The 26487-nt window shown below is 35.8% G+C and overlaps 1 protein-coding gene across 3 annotated transcripts in view; it reads left to right on the top strand.

Moving 5' to 3' along the window:
• Positions 1 to 26487, top strand: part of mon2 (MON2 homolog, regulator of endosome-to-Golgi trafficking) — a 64562-nt gene that overhangs the window by 14687 nt on the left and 23388 nt on the right. For all 3 annotated transcript variants that reach the window (XR_013196490.1, XM_077209759.1, XM_077209758.1), the window contains exons 7-20: positions 1619 to 1744; positions 2308 to 2505; positions 3932 to 4056; positions 7774 to 7913; positions 8736 to 8883; positions 17291 to 17475; positions 18688 to 18769; positions 18872 to 19053; positions 21072 to 21184; positions 21276 to 21380; positions 22620 to 22700; positions 24189 to 24262; positions 24415 to 24505; positions 25906 to 26007. Coding sequence is in view for 2 of the 3 variants with exons in the window: in XM_077209759.1 (XP_077065874.1) it covers positions 1619 to 1744; positions 2308 to 2505; positions 3932 to 4056; positions 7774 to 7913; positions 8736 to 8883; positions 17291 to 17475; positions 18688 to 18769; positions 18872 to 19053; positions 21072 to 21184; positions 21276 to 21380; positions 22620 to 22700; positions 24189 to 24262; positions 24415 to 24505; positions 25906 to 26007 (1752 nt within the window). In the remaining variant the exon portion in view is untranslated. The remainder of the gene's footprint in view (positions 1 to 1618; positions 1745 to 2307; positions 2506 to 3931; positions 4057 to 7773; positions 7914 to 8735; positions 8884 to 17290; positions 17476 to 18687; positions 18770 to 18871; positions 19054 to 21071; positions 21185 to 21275; positions 21381 to 22619; positions 22701 to 24188; positions 24263 to 24414; positions 24506 to 25905; positions 26008 to 26487) is intronic.

Below are 26487 nucleotides of genomic sequence, written 5' to 3'. Positions count from 1 at the left end.
TCTCCTTAAAACTGCAGTGAACCAAAGACAGTCTCAAAAACACTCTTTGAAATCGCTGGTGTTTCTGACGTCACAAACGACCTTGTAACCAATCAGATCAACGTGTGATCGTCAACGAGTGGATCTCTGAGCCGAGTGAGTGAGTGGAGGCGGGGCTCATTTGCATATTCATAGAACCGCGTATACTAAATGAGGCAAGGGTTTCGAGTTACATTCAAGATATTTTAAGATTTTTTATATTTTTCGAGGAAAAAAAAGATGAGTTTTAAAGCTACACTGTGTGATTTTTACCCCCATCTAGCGGTGAAAAGGTATATGACCATCCAGTGAATATTAGTTTCTGTTCCTCTCAATTCCGATTTCGTTTTAACTCCTACGGTGGCCAATGTAGTCCAAGATTGGAATGCAGCATTACAACTGCATTATCACATTAGGCTACGTTAATTGTGTATAAAGTAAAATAAATGAAAAATAACTAAAATTTAAAGTGCCTACATATAACTTATAGCCTACAAATTATAGCGCCATTAAAATATTAATCACATGTTATCCGTCATAGAACACGGATTTTTTTTACAAGGTAAACAATACTTTTCATCATTGACGCGAGGAAACCTATCCTAGATGTCGTTCTAGCGTTATGCACAGCACACCATGATATAATTAGCCAAGCAACTTCCAATATACACAAACAGGCTTAATAAACGTTAACCTGTCGAGAAGAAAGCAGGCAACGTCGGCATCCTTTTTAAAATCGTTGCTCGTCATGAGCTCTTCTTGGAAAGGCCACTCCAATATTTACTTTTGTCTTGTTGATTTGCCTGTTGCGTTGCCGTCTTAATTCTCTTTTTCGCTTCCTTGGCGACTCTGATACGTATCCTCGAGAATAAGAGTGATCCTCCATCAGCAACAGACTTTCAAAAAGGCTTTCAGGTTTTTATATATCAGTCTCAAGCAATCCCCCTCTTGAGATTCGACACGGTGCCATCGAGTGTTAAAACGCGAAAGGCGAAGCTTGAATTAACGGGTATGTCCCTCTTTGGCTAATGTACTTTCAAGATGGAGGGGCAACATGGCGACCGACATTAGAACCCCTCACCCGTATGTATTTTCAATGGCATATTATACACTCACGAGAATACTTTATTACTTGAACGAAGTAAATATACATTAATGAGCACATATATTTTTGAAAGAACTAAGTGTTTTTAGCCAAGAATAAACTAAAAAAGTTACACAGTGTAGCTTTAAGGTATAAAATGATTGACTACAGGGGGACTTTAAAACCCAGATCATTTGACATATGGTATCAGATTATTTTGTGCCTAACGCTATGGTTAGCCCTGTCAATTGGATTCAAAATAAGGTTGTCAATCCAGAAACTTTGCTATTTGTAATTAGCAACATGAAAACTATAATTATATATACAGAAAGCGAGCAAGGATTGCTGCCTTTATAATCACTGAAGCTGCCAAACACTTTTTGCAAAACTCCCATCATGATCAACGAAGCTCTCGCTGTGCAATGAATCTCTTATTGCCATCGTGTTTATACTTTGTTGGTTATAAAAATAAAATGGCTCTTGCTGAACCGTACATATAAATGTCCCTTTCTGTAGGATTTGTGTCAATTGGTGAACGCCGACGCCCCCTACTGGTTAGTGGGAATGACAGAGATGACCCGCACGTTCGGCTTGGAGCTGCTGGAATCGGTTTTAAACGACTTTCCTGAAGTTTTCCTGCAGGTAAACACCACACATCCTAGAAGATGGTACATAATCAAGAGGAAATTACCACACACACACACACACACACACACACAGTCACACAAACACGCACAGTCACACGAACACACAGTCTCACACACACTCACTCTCTCTCTCTCACACACTCACACACAGACACACACAGTCTCAAACAAACACACACACACACAAACACACACACACACACAAACACACACAGTCACACAAACAGTCTCACACACACACACACACACACACACACAGTCAGTCAGTCATACAAACACGCACAGTCACACGAACACAGTCTCACACACACTCACTCTCTCACACACACTCACTCTCTCACACACACACACACACACACACACACACACACACACACACACACACACACACACACACACACACACACACAAACACAGACACTCTCTCACACACACACAGTCTCACACAAACACAGACACTCTCTCTCGCACACACACACACACACACACACACACACACTCCCCAGCTGTTGACCTTCCGATCGCTCCCTATCGTCCATGTTTTTGCCGTCTCTGCAGCATCAGGAGTTCAGTTTCCTGTTGAAGGAGCGTGTGTGTCCGCTGGTCATCAAGCTGTTCTCTCCCAACATCAAGTTCCGGCAGGGCAGCTGTTCCAGCGCGGCGTCTCCGGTTCCCGTGGAGAAACCGTACTTCCCAATCTGCATGAGACTGCTGCGGGTCGTCTCGGTCCTCATCAAACACTTCTACAGCCTCCTGGTGAGACACACATTCATGGGCCCGTACGCACACCGCAAAAAATGGCCATTAGGAATAAAATATTATGACTTTTTTGTTGCAAGAAACCTTACTCAGTATTTTTGTGTTGTTTCCAGTCCAAGTATTTAAATCAAAATGCATTTACTAGATAAGTAAAATGCTATAAGATATAATATCGTATAGCATATAGCAAAACGTTTGAATGTAAAATACCCATTAAAAATAAAATATTATGACTTTTTCTTGCAAGAAACCTTGTACAAAAATTATTTTCTCAATTTATTTTGATTTTCCCCCCATGAAAGAAAGACATAACATCTTATGGCATTTTACTACTTTAGTAAATGCGTCTTGATTTAAGTATTTTTAGATATTTGGACTGGAAACAAGACAAAAATAGTTGAAAGAAAAGCATTTTTGTACAAAGTTTCTAGCAAACAAAAAAGTAATATTTTTTATTTTTAATGGCCATTTTACATTCAAACGTTTTGCTCTGATTCTTGCAACATGATGTTTTTACTATTGTAAGCAAAAACATTGTTTTTCATGCACTGATCAATTTCGAGGTTTTACCCAGTTTGGCTTTTTGTCATGTGTTCTTTTAGACTAGTGGAACTACTTTATCTGATTGCGTCTGTAGATTTTAATTATAAAACATTCTTAAAGGCCATGAGTTTTTATGGCAAACTATACAGCATCTATATTCTGAAAGGTTTGTTCAGTAAATCATTCGCCTTTTTTATTCCTAAAAAACATGGTAAAAATGTTTTGTTTTTCTGTCTGTTGAGTGAGAAAAAGAGATATCCGAAACCTTTCATGTCAACAAAATGATTTTTTTTTTGAATCTGGCTTTATCCAATGATCAGATTTCTGTTATGTAAATGTATGTAAATTGGTGCATATTAAATTAGATAAGCATCATTTAAACATAACATTTCAGAAAACTTGCCATACAAAAAATATTTGCTATTTTTAATGTATTCAATCAACTGGGGAAATAAGGTGATATTTATTAGTATTTTTTTTTACCATATTTACCTGGGGTGTGTTGCCTTAAAATTGCCTTTTAAATATGTAAATTAGCTCTTTTACGATTGGCTACCCTCTGCATAATGTTCACAATGGGTTGCTGAATAATAAAAAGGTGTTGATATGTAAGTATAGGCTGCCATATGTTAATATGCTCATAATAGTGAGAGCACTAAATTCCAGTTTACCCCTTTAAAATCTTTAGTTTATTTAATGCATCTTATTGCACTTGCATTTTAATATGCATGTTTGTGGTGCATTTCTGCCCTGGGAAACATTTGAGTTCAAACACTGCAGTTGCTGATGTTTGGATGCATCGGTGTGTTGTGAAATAATGATTTCTACGTCTACAGCTGTCATGTGTGTGTGTGTGTGTGTGTGTGTGTGTGTGTTGCAGGTAACGGAGTGTGAGATCTTCCTGTCTCTGCTGGTGAAGTTTCTGGACGGAGAGAAGCCACAGTGGTTACGAGCCGTGGCCGTGGAGTCCGTTCACAGACTGTGTGTTCAGCCACATTTACTGCGGTGAGCACACACACACGCACACACACAACATTCCCCGCATTTATTTTTCTATCATGCTGGAACTTTTCTTCGTGTTCTGTTATATTTATGCAGATCTAATGATATTTAAAGATAAATATTAAATGAAATGCTATGTAAAAAATCATAAATGAGAAATTTTGCCTCAACAACTAAATGAAATAAGTTACTAAAAGTATCCTGATATTTTAGTTTGTTTATAAAGCTCTTTTGCTTGTGATGACCATTGGCTGCTCCACAAAATCTAGGTGAGTTCAGATTTTTAGAAATAGATAGTTGCTAAATGCTAAAAATCCACCTGAAACCATTTAAAACTATTTAAAAAGTGATTTTCTAGTTCTTTTGTAATTATCCTGAGCTCACATAAACTGAGGGAATATTTGTACTTTTAACCTGTTAATAACCAACGCCCCCGGTACCGGGGGCAACGGGGCGCCCCCCCCCCCCTTCTAAGCAACTTTTTAAAATTTCTAAGCAACCACTGAAATGGAATAACACAAAATAGGTATCATTTTAAAGCTTAGAATCTCAGCTTTTTAATGCATCTAATCACTTTGATCAACTCCTAACGAGTGCTGAGTAATCCCTCTAAAACGGAGTGTACCGCCAGCTGGCGCCACCTAGCTTCGATAAAAAATAATAATAATATTTTTCAAAAATATTACCTTGATCAACTTAAAATAGGTGTCATTTGAAAGCTTAGAGTCTGAAATTTACAATGAATGTAGCCAATTTTATAACTTCCTAAGTAGTGATGAGTTATTTGCTGATAAATAGAAAAAAAATGTTTTCATAATTTATGAAGTAGTACATACTACAATATGTAAAATACATCATACAGCTCAGATAGTCATGTGCCATATGTCATTTGAAAGGTCTCAATGAGTAGAATAGAACAAGCATAATTGTTTCGGGCTTTTTACTAAACTTGAGTGAGGTTTTGTACAAGAAGCCCCTCAAGAGACCATATGTAAATCATATAAGGATGCATAATTTAAGGCACATTTCCGTTCGTAACTTCATTAAACATACTCCGATTGTGGGAAATGACACATCATTATTTACAGCAGATTCTTACGATTAAAATGAGTCCAAACTTAACATAATCCATCACTCAGAACTAAAGATATTCCTCATGGATTTCTACCACAAAGAAAATCCACAGACGCACGTAGCCAAGCAAGGTAGCTTAGACTTGGCCTTTTCACTCGTATCTTCATGAAAGATACATCGATCATGAAAAATGACATATCGTTATTTACAGCAGGGGCTCACGATTAAAAAGAGCCCAAACTCAATATATTCCATAAATCAGATCTAAAGATATTCCTCATGGCGTTCCAACACAAAAAATACCACAGACGTACCTAGCCAAATATATACTGGTGAAGCACTCGCGTTGGTTTTTCGCTTATAACTTCATGAAACATGCACAGATCGTAGGATATTGCACAACATTATTTTCAGCAGACTCTCACGATCAAAAAGAGCCCAAACACAGCATAATCCATCACTCAGATCTTAAGATATTCCTAATGGAGTTGTAACACACGCACCCCCACAGGCGCACATAGAGCCTTGTATATAGATGGACCACTAATGCCGCGATTTAACTCATAACTCAATGAAGCATGCATAAATCGTGTAAAATGGCACATCATTATTTACAGCAGATTGTTAAGATTAAAAAGAGCCCAAACTCACCATAATCCATCACTCAGATCTAAAGATATTCCTTATGGACTTCTAACACATGACGTTGCCCTATGCGCACCAATGAAGTAGCAGTAGCAGTGATGCTATGTTGTTTTGATGTGACGTTTCAGCTCATAACTCCATGAAACATGCATGGATTGTGGAAAATCGAACATCTTTATTGACAGCAGATTATCACGATTACAAAGAGCCCAAACACAACATGATCCATTTCGTTGATCACGAGATATACCTCACGAAGTGATGCATGCTTGGCTAAAAAAACATGTATCTCATCTTTCCGGGATGCAATGTGTTTTCCAATGTTTCCGGAGCCATCCGTGCTTTTTTCAAACGTGGGATAACACAAAATATGTATCATCTTAAAGCTTAGAATCTCAGCTTTTTAAAGCATCTAACAACTTCGATCAACTCTGAACGAGTGCTGAGTAGTCCCTCTAAATCTGAGGGCACCGCCCGCGGAGGCCACCTGGCTGCGAAAATATTAATTATCATATTTTTCAAAAATATTGCCTTGATTAACACAAAATAGGTGTCATTTGAAAGCTTAGAGTCTGAACTTAATAGTGAATGTAGCCAAGTTGAACATCTCCTAAGTATTGCTTAGTTATTTGCTAATGAATAGAATTTATTTTTTTCATAATCTATAAAATACTTTTTTTTACTATGTACTGCAATGTGCCAAAAACACAATACAGCTCATGAAAGATTCACAGATCGTTGAAAATGGCACATCATTTTTTACAGCATACTATTACAATTAAAATGAGCCCAAAATGAACATAATCTATTGCGTTTATGACAAGATATTCTCCATGGAGGAACAATTTTAAAAATGCCCATTAGGGGGCGTCAATGACTGAACAAAAAGCCTGTCTTGGTTCCAAATGCTGTAACTTTTGATTCCTTTATCCAATCACCACACAATTTTATCCATATGCAGCTCACATGTAGAGGGAATTCACCAAAAAAGAATTTTCCACCTACCTTATTTCCTTCCTGAGTTATTATATGTCAAATAAGAAAGATATGCAAAATCATAATAAAAATTATATTTATTTTTTGTCTTTTATCAGCAGTTTCTCGGCAGGAAAATGTCCAAATGTAATGTAATTTATATTTTCAAAAAATTTGAAAAGTGTTCTATCAAACGATACCTCCCTTTTGACTCTCCTTGCTATAGTTTTGGAGTTATGAGTCTTTAGTTTTGTGTGTCACTCAGAAAACAACAATTTTTTATTGCCTTTCAAATGTGAGAGGACTAAACAAAAAGGCTACGTTTGTTCAGAATGCTGTAACTTTTGAGTACTTTATGCAATCACCACAAAATTGTATCCAGATGCAGGTCACCTGTAGAGGGACTTCACCAAAAAAGAATTTTTGAGCTACCATATTTCCTTCCTGAGTTATTCCATGTCAAACAAGAAATATGCAAAATCATAATAAAAATTATATATATTTTTTTGTCTTTTATCAGCAGTTTCTCAGCAGGAGAATGTCCAAATGTAATGTAATTTATATTTTCAAAAAATTTGAAAAGTGTTCTATCAAACAATACCTCCCTTTTGACTCTCCTTGTTACAGTTTTGGAGTTATGAGTCTGTACTTTTATGCGTGTCTCTCAGACAAAACAACTCAAAAATGGCTTCAGTGCTTAACAGGTTAAAGATTTCACCACAGAACCATTTAAACTAGTGAAGCGTGACTAAAAATGCCTCTTTTTGTATAACGTCTAATAAAACTCTTTCCTGTATAGATTCATATAAATTTAAACCTAAAATTATGTCGAATGTTTTATGACAGATCTTGTAATACAAATGTAATATTTTATGGGTTTGATAATAGGGGTGGGAGAAAAAATGGATTATCCATTGCATCACGATTCTTTGCGTGAGGTGCCTAAATATCCCAACCCATACATAATCATTTAAACAAAACAAGTTTTACAACCGTGTGTGTGTGTGTGTGCGTGTGTGCGTGCAGGTCTTTCTGTCAGTCGTATGACATGAAGCAACACTCCACCAAAGTCTTCAGAGACATCGTCAACGCTCTGGGCTCCTTCATCCAGTCCCTCTTCATCCTCCCCAACACAGGAAACGCTTCATCCACAAACACCCCTCCAGGTCTCTCTCTCTCTCTCTCACTCACACACACACACACACACACACACACACACACACACACACACACACACACACACATATATAAACAGTCACACATACTCACGCTCATACACAGACACTCTCTCACACACACACAGACACACACACAGACTCTCTCTCACACACACACACACACACACACACACACACACACACACACACACACACACACACACACACACACACACATATAAACAGTCACACACACTCACGCTCATACATAGACACTCTCTCACACACACACAGACACACACACAGACTCTCTCACACACACACACACACACACACACACACACACACACACACACACACATATAAACAGTCACACACACTCACGCTCATACATAGACACTCTCTCACACACACACAGACACACACACAGACTCTCTCTCAGACACACACACACACACTCACACACACACACACACACACGAACAAACTCACGCTCATACACAGACACTCTCTCACACAGACACTCTCTCTCTCACACACACGCACGCACGCACGCACGCACACACTCACACACATACACAGACACTCTCTTGCACACACACACACACACACACACACACACACACACATAAACAGTCACACACACTCACACTCATGCACAGACACACCCTCACACACTCTCTCGCACACACACACACAAACTGTCACACACACTTGCGCTCATACACAGACACACTCTTGCACACACATACACAATCTCTCTCTCTCTCTCTCACAAACACACACGCCCACATGCTGATTGTCTCGTGTAACAGTGTGTGTGTCCCTCAGGTTTGTCTGCGTCGGGTTCTCAGGGGTCCGCTCAGGGTCCCGGTGCAGGAGCCGGAGCGGGTCTGAACACACAGGCTGCGTTTGAGTACCGGGGCACGTGGATCCCCCTCATGACCGTCAGCGTGCAGGGCAGTGCCAAAGCCACCTAGTGAGTGACCATCAACCACTCAGGGTCCTCAACCTCATCCTTCTCACCAGTCATTTTATTTTATTTTTTTATTAAAACAATTGAGCGTTCATCAGAGGGGTCCAGGACCCCATGACTTCTGTCGCACTTGAACCACGAATAAACAAAATAATACTGAAGAAACTGACTTTAGGACCCAGCGGAACAGCTCATTTGCTCCATATAGAGCTATAAAGGCCATCTAGAGTCATGAAATATCATGTAATAATATTTTATTTCCACAAGAGGTCAGTAAAGACACAATGTAAGATATTTTGAGCTGAATTTAAAGGTTTATGCATGAAATTGTGAGTTATTTTGAATTAAAGTTGAAAGAATGTGAGGAATGTGCTTAAATTACTATTTATTTATTATTTATTGATCAAATCTAGTAATTTAAAGCTAGATAAAATAGAAAATAACAACAACAAAAAAAGTAATTATAATTTTAGGGTTTCGGGTCATTTTGATTGAGATGAGGATGAGGGTTGACTTAAATTCAGTTTTATTCAGTAGACAGAAGCCATTGCCTTACCCCGCCCATATGATATTACATTTATTTGTGCAGGTCTTAAAAGCCTTCAATTTGATTTTACAAACCCTGCAGATTCCCTTACTTTCACTGTGCTGTTGGTGTTTTTAAAGGGATAGTTCACCCAAAAAGGAAAATTAGTCCATGATTTACTCATCCTTAAGTCGTCCTATGTGTATATGACATTCATCTATCAGACGAATACAATCAGAGTTATTAAAAATAAAATGTCCTGGCTCTTCCAAGCTTTATAATGGCAGTAAATGGCTGTGTCTGTTTTGAAGTCCATAAAAGTGCATCCATCCATCATAAAAGTGCATCTATCCATCATAAAAGTGCATCTATCCATCATAAAAGTGCATCTATCCATCTTAAAAGTGCATAGATCCATCATAAAAGTGTATCCATCCATCATAAAAGTGCATCCATCCATCATAAAAGTGCATCCATCCATCATAAAAGTGTCACGGAACACACACAGGAGGCAGAAAATCCAAGAGCAGTAGTTTTTAATTAAAGGGCAATCCAAACTCGTAGTCATCCAGGCAGGTGTCAAAATCCAATAAGGCAATCCAAAACACAAGACAAAAACAAGAAACGGGCAGATACAAACTAGAAAGTGAGGTGACATAAACCAAGGACTCCGTAACAAACACTAACACAGACAGGGAATATGTACACACAGAACTAACAAGGTGATGGGAAACAGCTGAGTGCAATAATCAGATAAGTGACAGAACAGAATGCTGGGAATTGTAGTCTAATGTGAATGACACCGTGAGAACGAGGACCTCTAGTGATAACCCAGGGAAACACAACCAGACACTGTGACAAAAAGTACATCTATCCATCATAAAAGTGCATCCATCCATCATAAAAGTGCATCTATCCATCATAAAAGTACATCTATCCATCTTAAAAGTGCATAGACCCATCATAAAAGTGCATCCATCCATCATAAAAGTGCATAGACCCATCATAAAAGTGCATCCATCCATCATAAAAGTGCATAGATCCATCATAAAAGTGCATCCATCCATCATAAAAGTGCATAGATCCATCATAAAAGTGCATCCATCCATCATAAAAGTACATCTATCATCATAAAAGTGCATCTATCATCATAAAAGTGCATCTATCCATCTTAAAAGTACATCTATCCACCATAAAAGTGCATCTATCCATCATAAAAGTGCATCTATCATCATAAAAGTGCATCTATCCATCTTAAAAGTACATCTATCCATCTTAAAAGTGCATAGATCCATCATAAAAGTGCATCCATCCATCATAAAAGTGCATCCATCCATCATAAAAGTGCATCTATCCATCTTAAAAGTACATCTATCCATCTTAAAAGTACATCTATCCATCATAAAAGTGCATAGATCCATCATAAAAGTGCATCCATCCATCATAAAAGTGCATCTATCATCATAAAAGTGCATCTATCATCATAAAAGTACATCTATCCATCATAAAAGTGCATCTATCATCATAAAAGTGCATCTATCCATCTTAAAAGTACATCTATCCATCATAAAAGTGCATCAATCATCATAAAAGTGCATCCATCCATCATAAAAGTACATCTATCCATCATAAAAGTTCATCTATCATCATAAAAGTGCATCTATCCATCATAAAAGTGCATCTATCATCATAAAAGTGCATCTATCCATCTTAAAAGGGCATAGATCCATCATAAAAGTGCATCCATCCATCATAAAAGTGCATCCATCCATCATAAAAGTGCATTTATCCATCATAAAAGTACATCTATCCATCTTAAAAGTGCATAGATCCATCATAAAAGTGCATCTATCCATCTTAAAAGGGCATAGATCCATCATAAAAGTGCATCCATCCATCATAAAAGTGCATCCATCCATCATAAAAGTGCATCTATCCATCATAAAAGTACATCTATCCATCTTAAAAGTGCATAGATCCATCATAAAAGTGCATCCATCCATCATAAAAGTGCATAGATCCATCATAAAAGTGCATCCATCCATCATAAAAGTACATCTATCATAATAAAAGTGCATCTATCATCATAAAAGTGCATCTATCCATCTTAAAAGTACATCTATCCACCATAAAAGTGCATCCATCCATCATAAAAGTGCATCCATCCATCATAAAAGTGCATCTATCCATCTTAAAAGTACATCTATCCATCTTAAAAGTACATCTATCCATCATAAAAGTGCATAGATCCATCATAAAAGTGCATCCATCCATCATAAAAGTGCATCTATCATCATAAAAGTGCATCTATCATCATAAAAGTACATCTATCCATCATAAAAGTGCTTCTATCCATCATAAAAGTGCATCCATCCATCATAAAAGTGCATCCATCCATCATAAAAGTGCATCCATCCATCATAAAAGTGTCACGGAACACACACAGGAGGCAGAAAATCCAAGAGCAGTAGTTTTTAATTAAAGGGCAATCCAAACTCGTATTTATCCAGGCAGGTGTCAAAATCCAATAAGGCAATCCAAAACACAAGACAAAAACAAGAAACGGGCAGATACAAACTAGAAAGTGAGGTGACATAAACCAAGGACTCCGTAACAAACACTAACACAGACAGGGAATATGTACACACAGAACTAACAAGGTGATGGGAAACAGCTGAGTGCAATGCTGGGAATTGTAGTCTAATGTGAATGACACCGTGAGAACGAGGACCTCTAGTGATAACCCAGGGAAACACAACCAGACACTGTGACAAAAAGTACATCTATCCATCATAAAAGTGCATCCATCCATCATAAAAGTGCATCTATCCATCATAAAAGTACATCTATCCATCATAAAAGTGCATCTATCCATCATAAAAGTACATCTATCCATCATAAAAGTGCATCTATCCATCATAAAAGTGCATCTATCCATCTTAAAAGTACATCTATCCATCTTAAAAGTGCATAGATCCATCATAAAAGTGCATCCATCCATCATAAAAGTACATCTATCATCATAAAAGTGCATCTATCATCAAAAAAGTGCATCTATCCATCTTAAAAGTACATCTATCCATCATAAAAGTGCATCTATCATCATAAAAGTGCATCTATCATCATAAAAGTGCATCCATCCATCATAAAAGTGCATCTATCCATCATAAAAGTACATCTATCCATCATAAAAGTGCATCTATCCATCATAAAAGTGCATCTATCCATCATAAAAGTGCATCTATCATCATAAAAGTGCATCTATCATCATAAAAGTGCATCTATCATCATAAAAGTGCATCCATCCATCATAAAAGTGCATCTATCCATCATAAAAGTACATCTATCCATCATAAAAGTGCATCTATCCATCATAAAAGTGCATCTATCCATCATAAAAGTGCATCTATCATCATAAAAGTGCATCTATCCATCTTAAAAGGGCATAGATCCATCATAAAAGTGCATCCATCCATCATAAAAGTGCATCCATCCATCATAAAAGTGCATTTATCCATCATAAAAGTGCATCCATCCATCATAAAAGTGCATCTATCCATCATAAAAGTACATCTATCCATCTTAAAAGTGCATAGATCCATCATAAAAGTGCATCCATCCATCATAAAAGTGCATAGATCCATCATAAAAGTGCATCCATCCATCATAAAAGTACATCTATCATAATAAAAGTGCATCTATCATCATAAAAGTGCATCTATCCATCTTAAAAGTACATCTATCCACCATAAAAGTGCATCCATCCATCATAAAAGTGCATCCATCCATCATAAAAGTGCATCTATCCATCTTAAAAGTACATCTATCCATCTTAAAAGTACATCTATCCATCATAAAAGTGCATAGATCCATCATAAAAGTGCATCCATCCATCATAAAAGTGCATCTATCATCATAAAAGTGCATCTATCATCATAAAAGTACATCTATCCATCATAAAAGTGCTTCTATCCATCATAAAAGTGCATCCATCCATCATAAAAGTGCATCCATCCATCATAAAAGTGCATCCATCCATCATAAAAGTGTCACGGAACACACACAGGAGGCAGAAAATCCAAGAGCAGTAGTTTTTAATTAAAGGGCAATCCAAACTCGTATTTATCCAGGCAGGTGTCAAAATCCAATAAGGCAATCCAAAACACAAGACAAAAACAAGAAACGGGCAGATACAAACTAGAAAGTGAGGTGACATAAACCAAGGACTCCGTAACAAACACTAACACAGACAGGGAATATGTACACACAGAACTAACAAGGTGATGGGAAACAGCTGAGTGCAATGCTGGGAATTGTAGTCTAATGTGAATGACACCGTGAGAACGAGGACCTCTAGTGATAACCCAGGGAAACACAACCAGACACTGTGACAAAAAGTACATCTATCCATCATAAAAGTGCATCCATCCATCATAAAAGTGCATCTATCCATCATAAAAGTACATCTATCCATCATAAAAGTGCATCTATCCATCATAAAAGTACATCTATCCATCATAAAAGTGCATCTATCCATCATAAAAGTGCATCTATCCATCTTAAAAGTACATCTATCCATCTTAAAAGTGCATAGATCCATCATAAAAGTGCATCCATCCATCATAAAAGTACATCTATCATCATAAAAGTGCATCTATCATCAAAAGAGTGCATCTATCCATCTTAAAAGTACATCTATCCATCATAAAAGTGCATCTATCATCATAAAAGTGCATCTATCATCATAAAAGTGCATCCATCCATCATAAAAGTGCATCTATCCATCATAAAAGTGCATCTATCCATCATAAAAGTGCATCTATCCATCATAAAAGTGCATCTATCATCATAAAAGTGCATCTATCATCATAAAAGTGCATCCATCATCATAAAAGTGCATCCATCCATCATAAAAGTGCATCTATCCATCATAAAAGTGCATCTATCCATCATAAAAGTGCATCTATCCATCATAAAAGTGCATCTATCCATCTTAAAAGTACATCTATCCATCATAAAAGTGCATCTATCCATCATAAAAGTGCATCTATCCATCTTAAAAGTACATCTATCCATCTTAAAAGTGCATAGATCCATCATAAAAGTGCATCCATCCATCATAAAAGTACATCTATCCATCATAAAAGTACATCTATCCATCATAAAAGTGCATCCATCCATCATAAAAGTGCATCTATCCATCATAAAAGTACATCTATCCATCATAAAAGTGCATCTATCCATCATAAAAGTACATCTATCCATCATAAAAGTGCATCTATCCATCATAAAAGTGCATCTATCCATCTTAAAAGTACATCTATCCATCTTAAAAGTGCATAGATCCATCATAAAAGTGCATCCATCCATCATAAAAGTACATCTATCATCATAAAAGTGCATCTATCATCAAAAAAGTGCATCTATCCATCTTAAAAGTACATCTATCCATCATAAAAGTGCATCTATCCATCATAAAAGTGCATCTATCATCATAAAAGTGCATCCATCCATCATAAAAGTGCATCTATCCATCATAAAAGTGCATCAATCATCATAAAAGTGCATCCATCCATCATAAAAGTACATCTATCCATCATAAAAGTGCATCTATCATCATAAAAGTGCATCTATCCATCTTAAAAGTACATCTATCCATCATAAATAGTGCATCAATCATCATAAAAGTGCATCCATCCATCATAAAAGTACATCTATCCATTATAAAAGTGCATCTATCATCATAAAAGTACATCTATCCATCATAAAAGTGCATCTATCATCATAAAAGTGCATCTATCCATCATAAAAGTGCATCTATCATCATAAAAGTGCATCCATCCATCATAAAAGTGCATCTATCCATCATAAAAGTGCATCCATCCATCATAAAAGTGCATCTATCCATCATAAATGTGCATCTATCCATCATAAAAGTGCATCCATCCATCATAAAAGTACATCTATCCTCATAAAAGTGCATCCATCCATCATAAAAGTGCATCTATCATCATAAAAGTGCATCCATCCATCATAAAAGTGCATGTGTCATCATAAAAGTGCATCTATCCATCATAAAAGTGCATCTATCCATCTTAAGTACATCTATCCATCATAAAAGTGCATCTATCCATCTTAAAAGTACATCTATCCATCTTAAAAGTACATCTATCCATCATAAAAGTGCATCTATCCATCATAAAAGTGCATCTATCCATCATAAAAGTACATCTAACCATCATAAAAGTGCATCTATCCATCATAAAAGTGCATCTATCCATCATAAAAGTGCATCTAACCATCATAAAAGTGCATCTATCCATCATAAAAGTGCATCTATCCATCATAAAAGTGCATCTAACCATCATAAAAGTGCATCTATCCATCATAAAAGTGCATCTATCCATCATAAAAGTGCATCTATCCATCATAAAAGTGCATCTATCCATCATAAAAGTGCATCCATCCATCATAAAAGTGCATCTATCCATCATAAAAGTGCATCTACCCATCATAAAAGTGCATCTATCCATCATAAAAGTACATCTATCCATCATAAAAGTGCATCTAACCATCATAAAAGTGCATCTATCCATCATAAAAGTGCATCTATCCATCATAAAAGTGCATCTATCCATCATAAAAGTGCATCCATCCATCATAAAAGTGCATCTATCCATCATAAAAGTGCATCTATCCATCATAAAAGTACATCTATCCATCATAAAAGTGCATCCATCCATCATAAAACTGCATCTATCCATCATAAAAGTGCATCTATCCATCATAAAAGTGCATCTATCCATCATAAAAGTGCATCTATCCATCATAAAAGTACATCTATCCATCATAAAAGTACATCTATCCATCATAAAAGTGCATCTATCCATCATAAAAGTACATCTATCCATCTTAAAAGTACATCTATCCATCATAAAAGTGCATCTATCCATCATAAAAGTGCATCTATCATCATAAAAGTGCATCCATCCATCATAAAAGTGCATCTAACCATCATAAAAGTGCATCCATCCATCATAAAAGTGCATCTATCCATCATAAAAGTGCATCCATCCATCATAAAAGTACATCTATCCATCATAAAAGTGCATCTATCCATCATAAAAGTGCATCCATCCATCATAAAAGTACATCTATCCATCATAAAAGTGCATCTATCCATCATAAAAGTGCATCCATCCATCATAAAAGTGCATCTATCCATCATAAAAGTGCATCTATCATCATAAAAGTGCATCCATCCATCATAAAAGTGCATCTATCCATCATAAAAGTGCATCCATCCATCATAAAAGTACATCTATCCATCATAAAAGTGCATCTATCCATCATAAAAGTGCATCCATCCATCATAAAAGTGCATCTATCCATCATAAAAGTGCATCTATCATCATAAAAGTGCATCCATCCATCATAAAAGTGCATCTAACCATCATAAAAGTGCATCCATCCATCATAAAAGTGCATCTATCCATATGAATGGATGCATCTTTATGACGGATAGATGCACTTTTATGGACTTCAAAACAGAAACAGTCATTCACTGCCATTATAAAGCTTGGAAGAGCCAGGACATTTTTTTATATAACTCTGATTGTATTCGTCTGAAAGAAGAATGTCATATACACATAGGATGACTTCAGGGTGAGTAAATCGTGGGCTAATTTTCATTTTTGGGTGAACTATCCCTTTAAAAGACTTCTGTTTTATTCAGTACGGTTTGGATTTCACCGAAGACATTGCCCATATGGTATGACTTTTATTTGTGTAGGTCTTAAAAGCCTTAAATTTGATTTTGCAAACCCTGTGGATTCCCTGCGACTCTTTACTGGTGGTGTTTTTAACTAACGAGTTTCTCCTCAGCCTGGAGATGCTGGATAAGGTGGAGCCGCCCTCCATCCCTGAAGGTTACGCCATGTCTGTGGCGTTCAGTGCTCTGCTGGATCTGGTGAGGGGCATCACTATGATGATCGAGAGAGAGCTCGCCAAACAGGAACAGGAAGAGGCTATGAGAGAGGAGGCGGAGCCTGAGTCACCTCAGGAACCCAGTGAGTGTGTGCTGACTTCACTTTAAAGTCGGCATGAAATCAAAATTGACCCTATTTACTTTGTTAGCGCATATTACTAGTGTTGTGGTGAACAATTAATCCGTGTAAGTTAATACACTGAAAAAAAAAGTTTGTTGTGGTAATCTTAAATCAAAATTATGATTGTGCGAAATGGGAAACAGCAAAACCACTATATTGTAACTTTAAATAATATACACCGTAATTATACAATTATAAGAATTGTACAGAATTTATCAAATAAATGGTAACAAACAATACATTTTACAAACTAATATATATAAAATATATAAACAGAAAAATGCAATACATTTTTACAAATTAATATAATATACACAATCTAATCGAATATTACCATATAATATAATCATTAACAATACATTTTACAAACAAATATAATATATAAATAGTAACATGCAATACATTTGATAAATTAATATAATATATTTAATATAATACAATATATGAATGGTAATATACAATAAATTGTACAAATTAATTGAATGTAATACTATATAATGTAACTATATAATATAATACGATCAGTAACACAATACATTTTATAAATACTGTATCTTATATAATATATATTAGTAATATATAAGTATAATCTATAAACATTAATATAGAAAAAAATACAAATAAAACTAATATAATATAATCAGTGACAATACATTTAGCAAATTAAGATAAAATATAAACAGTAATATACATTTTACGCGTTAATATAAAATGTGAAAAATGTATTAATTTAAATGATACGCATAACAGAAAAATATGTGCAAATCATTGGCTGCTTTATTTTATACTTGACCTTTAATAATAATAAAAATTGTCATTCAAAGAGTGCAAATTACTTTTGTAAAACATCACATCTGAACTGATTGATGGGAGAAGTCATTAAATTTGATAAATCACACACACACACACACACACACACACACACACACACACACACACACACACACACACACACACACACACACACACACACACACACACACACACACACACACACACACACACATATATATATAAACCGTCTATACTGAATAACAGGACATTGTCTGAGTCGGTAAACTTCATATATAGCACACAACCCTAGCCTGCTCATTATATATGCCAGAATCAGTGATGTGTGTGTGTTGTGTAACAGTCTGTTTTGTTCCTGTAATGACACTGTGTGTGTTGTAGTGGCTCATGAGGTTTGGGAGGAAATGGTGAACGCCTGCTGGTGCGGCTTACTAGCGGCTCTCTCACTGCTGCTGGACGCCAGGTATACACACACACACACGCGCACACACACACACACCTTATTTAGCATATGTTAGTCACAGAGCCTGCCTGTCCTGATGATGTGTGTGTGTGTGTGTGACAGTACGGACGAGGCGGCCACAGAGAACATCCTGAAAGCGGAGCTGTGTGTGGCGTCTCTGTGTGGCCGTCTGGGTTTGGTGACGCCGCGAGACGCTTTTATCACTGCGATCTGTAAAGCCTCTCTCCCTCCTCACTACACACTCACCATCCTGAGCAGCAACACCATAAACCTCGCCAATAAAGGTACGAGAGACACGCGCATGCTGACGTGCACATCACATTCATCACGCAATAACCACATATTCATAATCAGATTAGGATCTTTCGCTTTTGCTTGAAACCAGGGTCAAAATCATTGACTAAAATGGTGACATTTAATTAGTAATATAATATAATTATATTAAATATACTATATTATATTATAATATATTATTTATATTATATTATATAAACAGTATTATACAATACATTTTTCAAATAAATACATATATTATTTAATATATTATATAGTAGCATACATTACATTTTGCAAATTAATATAATATATTATAATATAATATAAATATAAAATGTACACAATGAATGATACACACAGCAGAAAATGTGTGCAAATCATATATTCGTTGGCAATAATAATTAGAAAGGGGAATTTTAATAAATATATTAGGGATGGCGAAAACTAAACATTTTCTTGACCGACCACCGAGCCTCATTAGCGGGTTGCAACCGGTTAGTTTGAAATATGCCACGCTATTTAAAATAACAGCCATTTCGAGCCGCGCCTGCAATTTCGCAACTCTGTCGCATCTCTCTCTGCCTCCCGCTCACACACACACACACACACACACACACATGCCCCGGGTGCCGCCCTTCCACTCACGTCACTTTTTTAAAATCCCCTACAGCGCGAAACATTAATCCCGCAAAGTACGCGGTGCCGAGGAGCTTGTATGTAATCGGAGGACAAATGGCTCCTTAGTTTTGAAATGGTTTGGGTACAAGGTGATCGCGTTGAAAATAAAGGCGTTAGTCTAGCGTTAGAAGCTCATTTGAAACATTGCCCGCGGCTCATTTAAGAAAATGACAGCTCCGAAGAGACTCCGCTTAGTTTGAGGTAGCGTTAGTGCTAACAATAATAAAGAAAGATGATGATCATCATCACCTTATCTGTAACCACTGAATGTAGATGTAATGTATTTTCAAATCTAAGCCCATCTTATGCGGATTGTTGCCTAATAGATAAACACAATAAAACCAATGGATAAAACCGGCACCTTCAGAATGCATAAAAGACGCACCGGGCAAGACAGGTCCAACTCACTGTGTGCCTTCTAATAACGGACAGAACAAGTCGCGTTTACAGGTGATACATCATAGCTGATGTGCTACTACTGTATTTAAGCACTGTATCACACAAGTGCAACTTACATCTGTGTCATTCTTTTTGGTGAAATGGTCCCACACACTACTTTTCTTTGCACGCTTCATCCTGTCGTCTGCCCTGGCTCTGACCTCCAGTGTTTAAGCCTGTAGCCTTTACTTTTCGCAAACCCTGTGAGCGCGCGAACCCAAGCGCTGTGACTTCGCGCCAAATGTTTTTATTGGTTTATTAAAGTACAAACAGGCGAGTTATGAAAAATTGAGGGTGAGGGATTTGTTCACTTCACACAAAAATATCTTGGAATGAGATGGCTAACTGTAGTAGCGTTTAGTCCACGGTCTATAATAGCCTAATTTAGAGATCACTATTTTTTAACCGACTACCGACAACTTTGATCGGTTAACGTTGATACGGTCAAACGGTCATCGGTTAGCATCCCTAAAATATATGTACTATATTACATATTCATTATATTTTTACATAGTCTAGTCTTTATTGTTTAACGTATGTTTGAATAATTCTGTCATGAGGACAGGTTTTTACCACAGCCACCGTTTAAGCGTTTTTAAGGAGTAGAATTATATCAATAAAAACTTGCAATTCAAATGCTTCGTGTTGATTATTAAATTAAATTAATTTGATTGAGTATTAAATAAACTTTTCAGTTTCAGTTTTCGGCTGAATTAAGTTTTCTGTGTTTTCAGTTTGTGTTCAGGTAATAAAAACCACTGCTTTTACATTACAATTAATGAGTTTCTGCTTTCCCTGGGAATCGAACACATGACCTTGGCTTTGTTAGCTCTTTTGTTTGAGCTACTAGCTGCAAGCTTTAGGGTGTTTGTGTATATAAATGTGTGTGTGTGTGTGTGTGTGTGTGTAGTGTACTCCATCCAGGGCCAGAGTGTGCAGATGGTCAGTCCGTCGAGTGAATCGCACCAGCAGGTTGTAGCCGTCGGTCAGCCGCTCACCGCTCAGCCGCAAGGCACCGTTGTGGTAAATCACACGTTTATGTTTCTTACAGTGCAACTAAATGGTTTTCCATGCAAACTAAAACTCTAAAACTATCCTTCTGTGTCTCCGCCAGCTCACAGCGAAGAACATCCAGTGCATGCGGACGCTGTTGAATCTGGCTCATTGTCACGGGGCTTATCTGGGAACCTCATGGCAGCTGGTTTTAGCAACACTACAGGTACACCAGTTATTAACCAATCACAATCTAGAGAACTGTGTGATATGGAAATGTATGTTTTTTTGTATTTATACAGAATTCTGTATTTTCCGACCTGAGAAGGTTGACCCATGCGAAAAACAAAATGGCTTTAAAGAATAACTAAAACTCGTTTTCAAACACATCGTGCTCACACACCAACTCAATTTTTAATGAAAATCGTTTATAGATCTGAACAAAAGTGAAATTTAAGGTCTCCATGCAATTTTCAGCTCTGCGCTTTAACATTTGAATGCAAAGAAATGAATACAGCAATAATTATTAGCATTATAATTTTAGTTGTTTTATAAAAGTATTATTATTAATAAATACATTTTCATTATTAAATACATTATTATTATTAATTTATACATCAGTTTTACAGTGCAGTATTATTAATGCAATAGTAATATAGTATTTCTTTATTACTTTATTAGAAAATAAAGGGGAATCAATCTAATTTGATATAAGAATATATAATATAATATAAAATAATATATTAAAATTTCATTCTCACTTTATTTATTTATACTGTTTAGTTTTGAAGTTGTCTGTCAATTTGTCTTATTTATATTTTACATTTATTTATTTATTATATACCGGTATGTATAATTTCATTTAAAATTATTTAATTTTTTTAACTGATTTATAATGTATATTCATTTATTTATAAATACTGTTTTGCTTTAGTCATATTTTTCCATTTGTTTTGCTTATTTTCTATATTTATTTATTTTGCATTTATTATTTCTGTATGTGAATTTCATTATTATTTCTTTATTTATACAGTGTTAATTTATTAAATATAATTTATTCTATTTTTTATATTTGATATTGATTTATTATGTATATGTAATATAATCAGTAAAATACAATGCCTTTTACAAATATAATATATAAACAGTAATGTACAATAAATTTGACGAATTAATACAATATGATAAAATATAATGTATTTGGCTTAACGTATGAAAACAAAGAAATTAAGATGGCAATAAATATTAGTATTGTAATTTTATTATTGTTCTGTAAAAATTATATTTTTAATAAATGCCTTTTTTTTTTTTACAGGACATTATTAATGCAATAGCACAATATTTCTTTATTCGAAAAATAAATAGGGAGTTGAGTTTTTCCTCCTTTTTTTTGTTTGTTTTTTTGCTGATGTCATGCCTGATTGTATTCGGCATTGACTCCTTTTCATCTGTTTTTCCCTGTTAGCATCTGGTGTGGATTCTGGGTCTGAAACCGGGCGTTGGAGGAGTTCTGAAACCCGGTCGGGCCGTGGAGGGTCCCAGCACGGTAAAAACAGGGTTCCCACGGGTCCTTGAAACCCTTGAATGTTTGTGAACCTGAAAAAAAATGCAAGTTTTAAAAAATAATCATGTATAGATACGGGTCCTTGAAAGTGCTTGAATATATTTTGTGCAAGAAGTTTTCTGGAAATAATTCCATATTATTTCCTCCGGTCCGCTAATGTGTTATTTCGCCAACACTTCTTCGCCCATGCATGCTAGCTTACTTGATTTACGTTAGTTACGCGCATTTACACGTGTTTCCCGCGTGAGGTACTTTGTGTTGTACTTCGCCATGATGTTCACATGTGGACAAAACTACTACAATGGTACCTCAACGTTTCACAGACACACCGCTGAAACGATGTAACCTTACTCTCTCTTGAAATGTGTCCCAACAGGGTGGCCACGGGTCCTTAAAAAGTCTGAAAATGTCTTAAATAAAGTTTTCCTAAGAAAAGGCCTTAAAAAGTATTAAAATGTCTTAAATTCAGATTGGATGGGTCTTAAATATTTCTGGTCACATTGCCGCTAAGATTTCTCCAGTCTAATAACCAGTGAAGCATTGAATCGCAAGAATGATTCTGATTTTATTACATAAACAGCGATTGATAATGATAATGTATTTCTGTTGAGACTCGCGCTGCCTGTCTCTGAGAGATTTTATAGTGAGAAATCAAAACAAATGAGCATAACAGCACACATAAAAAAACTCACAGAAGAAACATACTGAGGTAAAAATTCTAAATGTTGAGTTTTTTTATTTATAACATATGATATAGTTAAGTAACATAACGGGAGCTATTTTGCTGAATATTCTCACGATTGCAAATGTTACATTGATTTTAGTTCAATAAACAAGTAGTTAATATTAAAATACTTCAATTACTTAGGTTAAACGTTAAATATTACATATACGTATGTAATATAATGTGTATTTCCATCACAGGTTTGGTCTTAAATTTCATTCAAAGTGGCATTAAAAAGTCTTAAATTTAACTTGTTTATATCTGTAGACACTCTGTATTAAGTTATTGAATTTGAGGGTATTGGACCTGGAAAGTCCTTGAAAGATCCTTGAATTTGAAGATAATCAACTTGTGGGAACGCTGTAAAAACAGGAGCCTTTCTGAAAACCTAGCCATGTTTAAAACCTAGCGCTTTTTGAGATGGCCGAGTTTAAGTGCACCATAGGCAAGTTGCAAGACAACAGCTTTTTTAGGGGGCATACTAAGTGACAGTATTATTTTTGCACATCATAAGCACTTTTTTTTTTTGAGTCAGCAGCATTTTTCGTCCTTGTTATTCGAAGATATTGCACAGGTGACTTGAAACAAGTCCAAAAATATTGGGAACGTAATGAGACTGCATATTTCCACAGGCCACATGTTTACATTCATGCATTTAGCAGACCCTTTTATCCACAAGAGCCAACAATATTAATAATAATATGCAATACTATGAAATGATTGAGTTTATTTCTTTTCTGTGGCAGGTTCTGACCACGGCGGTGATGACCGATCTACCCATCATATCAAATATCCTTTCCAGACTCTTTGAAAGCTCACAGTAAGAACGTCAGAAGAGAAATAATGCATATAGAGCATGATGTCACTGATACCTAATATCAATTACATTTTTTAAAGAGTGCAATTATTTCAATAAGTAGTGTTTTTTTATACATATATCAATTGTAGAATTAAATGGTGTGTGTGTTGCAGATACCTGGACGACGTCTCTCTGCATCACCTGATAAACGCCCTGTGCTCTTTATCCATGGAGGCCATGGAAATGGCTTATGGAAACAACAAGGTGCGTCGTTTATTGGACCTGATGGTCCTTCAGATGTTATGACCCCGGCTAGGGTGAGGCCGCAACATAAACTGGAATTGGCAACCAAAGATCCTTTTATACACTTTTATTTATAAAACCACAAATGAAAGCACAAATTCAAGGATGAGCAAATGCCAAAGCAACAAACAAACTCATAACAGACAAACTAAATTCCCTATCAAAAGAAAATAAACTAAAAATACTATAAATGATCTTCCTATCTAATGAAAAACAGGTGAAAACAGTAATTTCAAAAGAAATGGCACTCACCCCCTACAGCTAACAAGTGTGGATATTTACAATACTTTACTAAGATAATAACTAAGATATCTATAATACTTTACAAAATATACAAAAAGGAAATGAGATTGACAGCCACTTATCAACTCAAAGCCAAAATTCACACTGCACACAACAGGCAAGCTAGCAGTAGCAACACACTAGCAAACACACAGAGATGGCATTTTCAAAACACTGCTTCATGAATGTTCGAAGCCTTTACGAATATTTTGTTCAGAATCAATGGTTCTGAGTGTGTATCAAACTGCCAGAGTCACGTGATTTCAGTTAACGAGGCTTTATTATGTCATTACTGTTTCGAAACACTTCAAAATTTCAATGGTTCACCGTTGGGGTCGATGATCTCGGTCAACCCATCAATCATGAGGAGTCACTGAGAACCAATAAACAAGTGTCTGTGGATTTTTACCTGATCTCTGAACAGTTTAATACATTTGTAGACGTTTTAACTTGACATTAGTATAATTAAAATGAATAATGGTAGTTAAAAGCCTATTATTGGCCTGTTTAGCTGAACCAATCATAGAACAAACAAAACAAACACTGACAATTGATACAAGAACATATAGACACGTGATGATAATCTTATAAGATGATTAGATAATTGCATGTGAAATATTTTACTTTTATTAGAAATTTGGAATAGATTTGTAAGAGGTGTTTTTCTGCATGTTTGGCCTGGGTTGTTGTTGCATTTACACGGTTTTGACCACTAGGGGTCATCGTAGAAACAGGTTACAAGCCTCGACACAATACGGCACATTTGCTTCAACTGTTTCAGTGTTACAGTGTGAGTGCACATACGAAGCCTCGATCTGCACACCACTAGAATCACAGGTTGAGCAGAGCTCCCTCTTCAGGCACTCCAGATGCTTTTATTGCACCTTTGGTCCCATTAGCATCAATCTCATCTGGAGATCACTCTGGTCTCTTCCAATCCTGTAAAATAAAGGGCAGGACAAAGAAAGAGAGATAGAGAGAACAACACATACACTATACGTCTCAGGACGGTAATGATGCTGAAGCTAACCGCAGATTAATGTCATCATGTGATATATCTCTCTGATGTCCTCGCTCAGGAGCCGTCTCTGTTTGCGGTGGCCAAACTGTTAGAGACCGGACTGGTGAATATGGACCGGATCGAGATTCTCTGGAGGCCTCTGACGGCTCATCTACTGGAGGTGAGACCAGGGCCAATCAAAACTATGCAGCTCCTCCTCATCATTATTTAAACAATTATATTTTTTAAAGACTTGAAGTTGCCTTCGACCATTTGTTTTATATTTATTTATTTAATGTTTATAAGTCTATAAGTATAATGTTTAATGTTTTTTATTTTATTTATTATGCATATAATTTATTTAAATAATTTATTTATATTTATACATTTATTGTTTTGAAGTCATTTTTATCTATTTAGTTTGCTTAATTTTTTATTATACTGTATTGTTTATTTTTGAAGTTGTCTGTCAATTTGTCTTATTTATATATTTTTATTTATTATCTGCTGGTATGTATAATTTATTTAAAATTATTGTCCATTATTTTTGCTTATTTTCTATATTTATTGTGCATATATTATTTCTTATTTTAAATAATTGTATTATTTATTTATTTAAGTTTTGAAGTTGTCCGTCTATTTTTTATTAGGCTATTTTATA

Source organism: Siphateles boraxobius, unplaced genomic scaffold (assembly GCF_051911475.1).
Source record: "Siphateles boraxobius isolate OS27281-9 unplaced genomic scaffold, OSU_SipBor_1 62, whole genome shotgun sequence".
Classification (NCBI taxonomy): Eukaryota; Metazoa; Chordata; class Actinopteri; order Cypriniformes; family Leuciscidae; genus Siphateles; species Siphateles boraxobius.
Note: the sequence above shows the minus strand (reverse complement) of the source record. Positions and strands in the feature narration are given on the sequence as shown.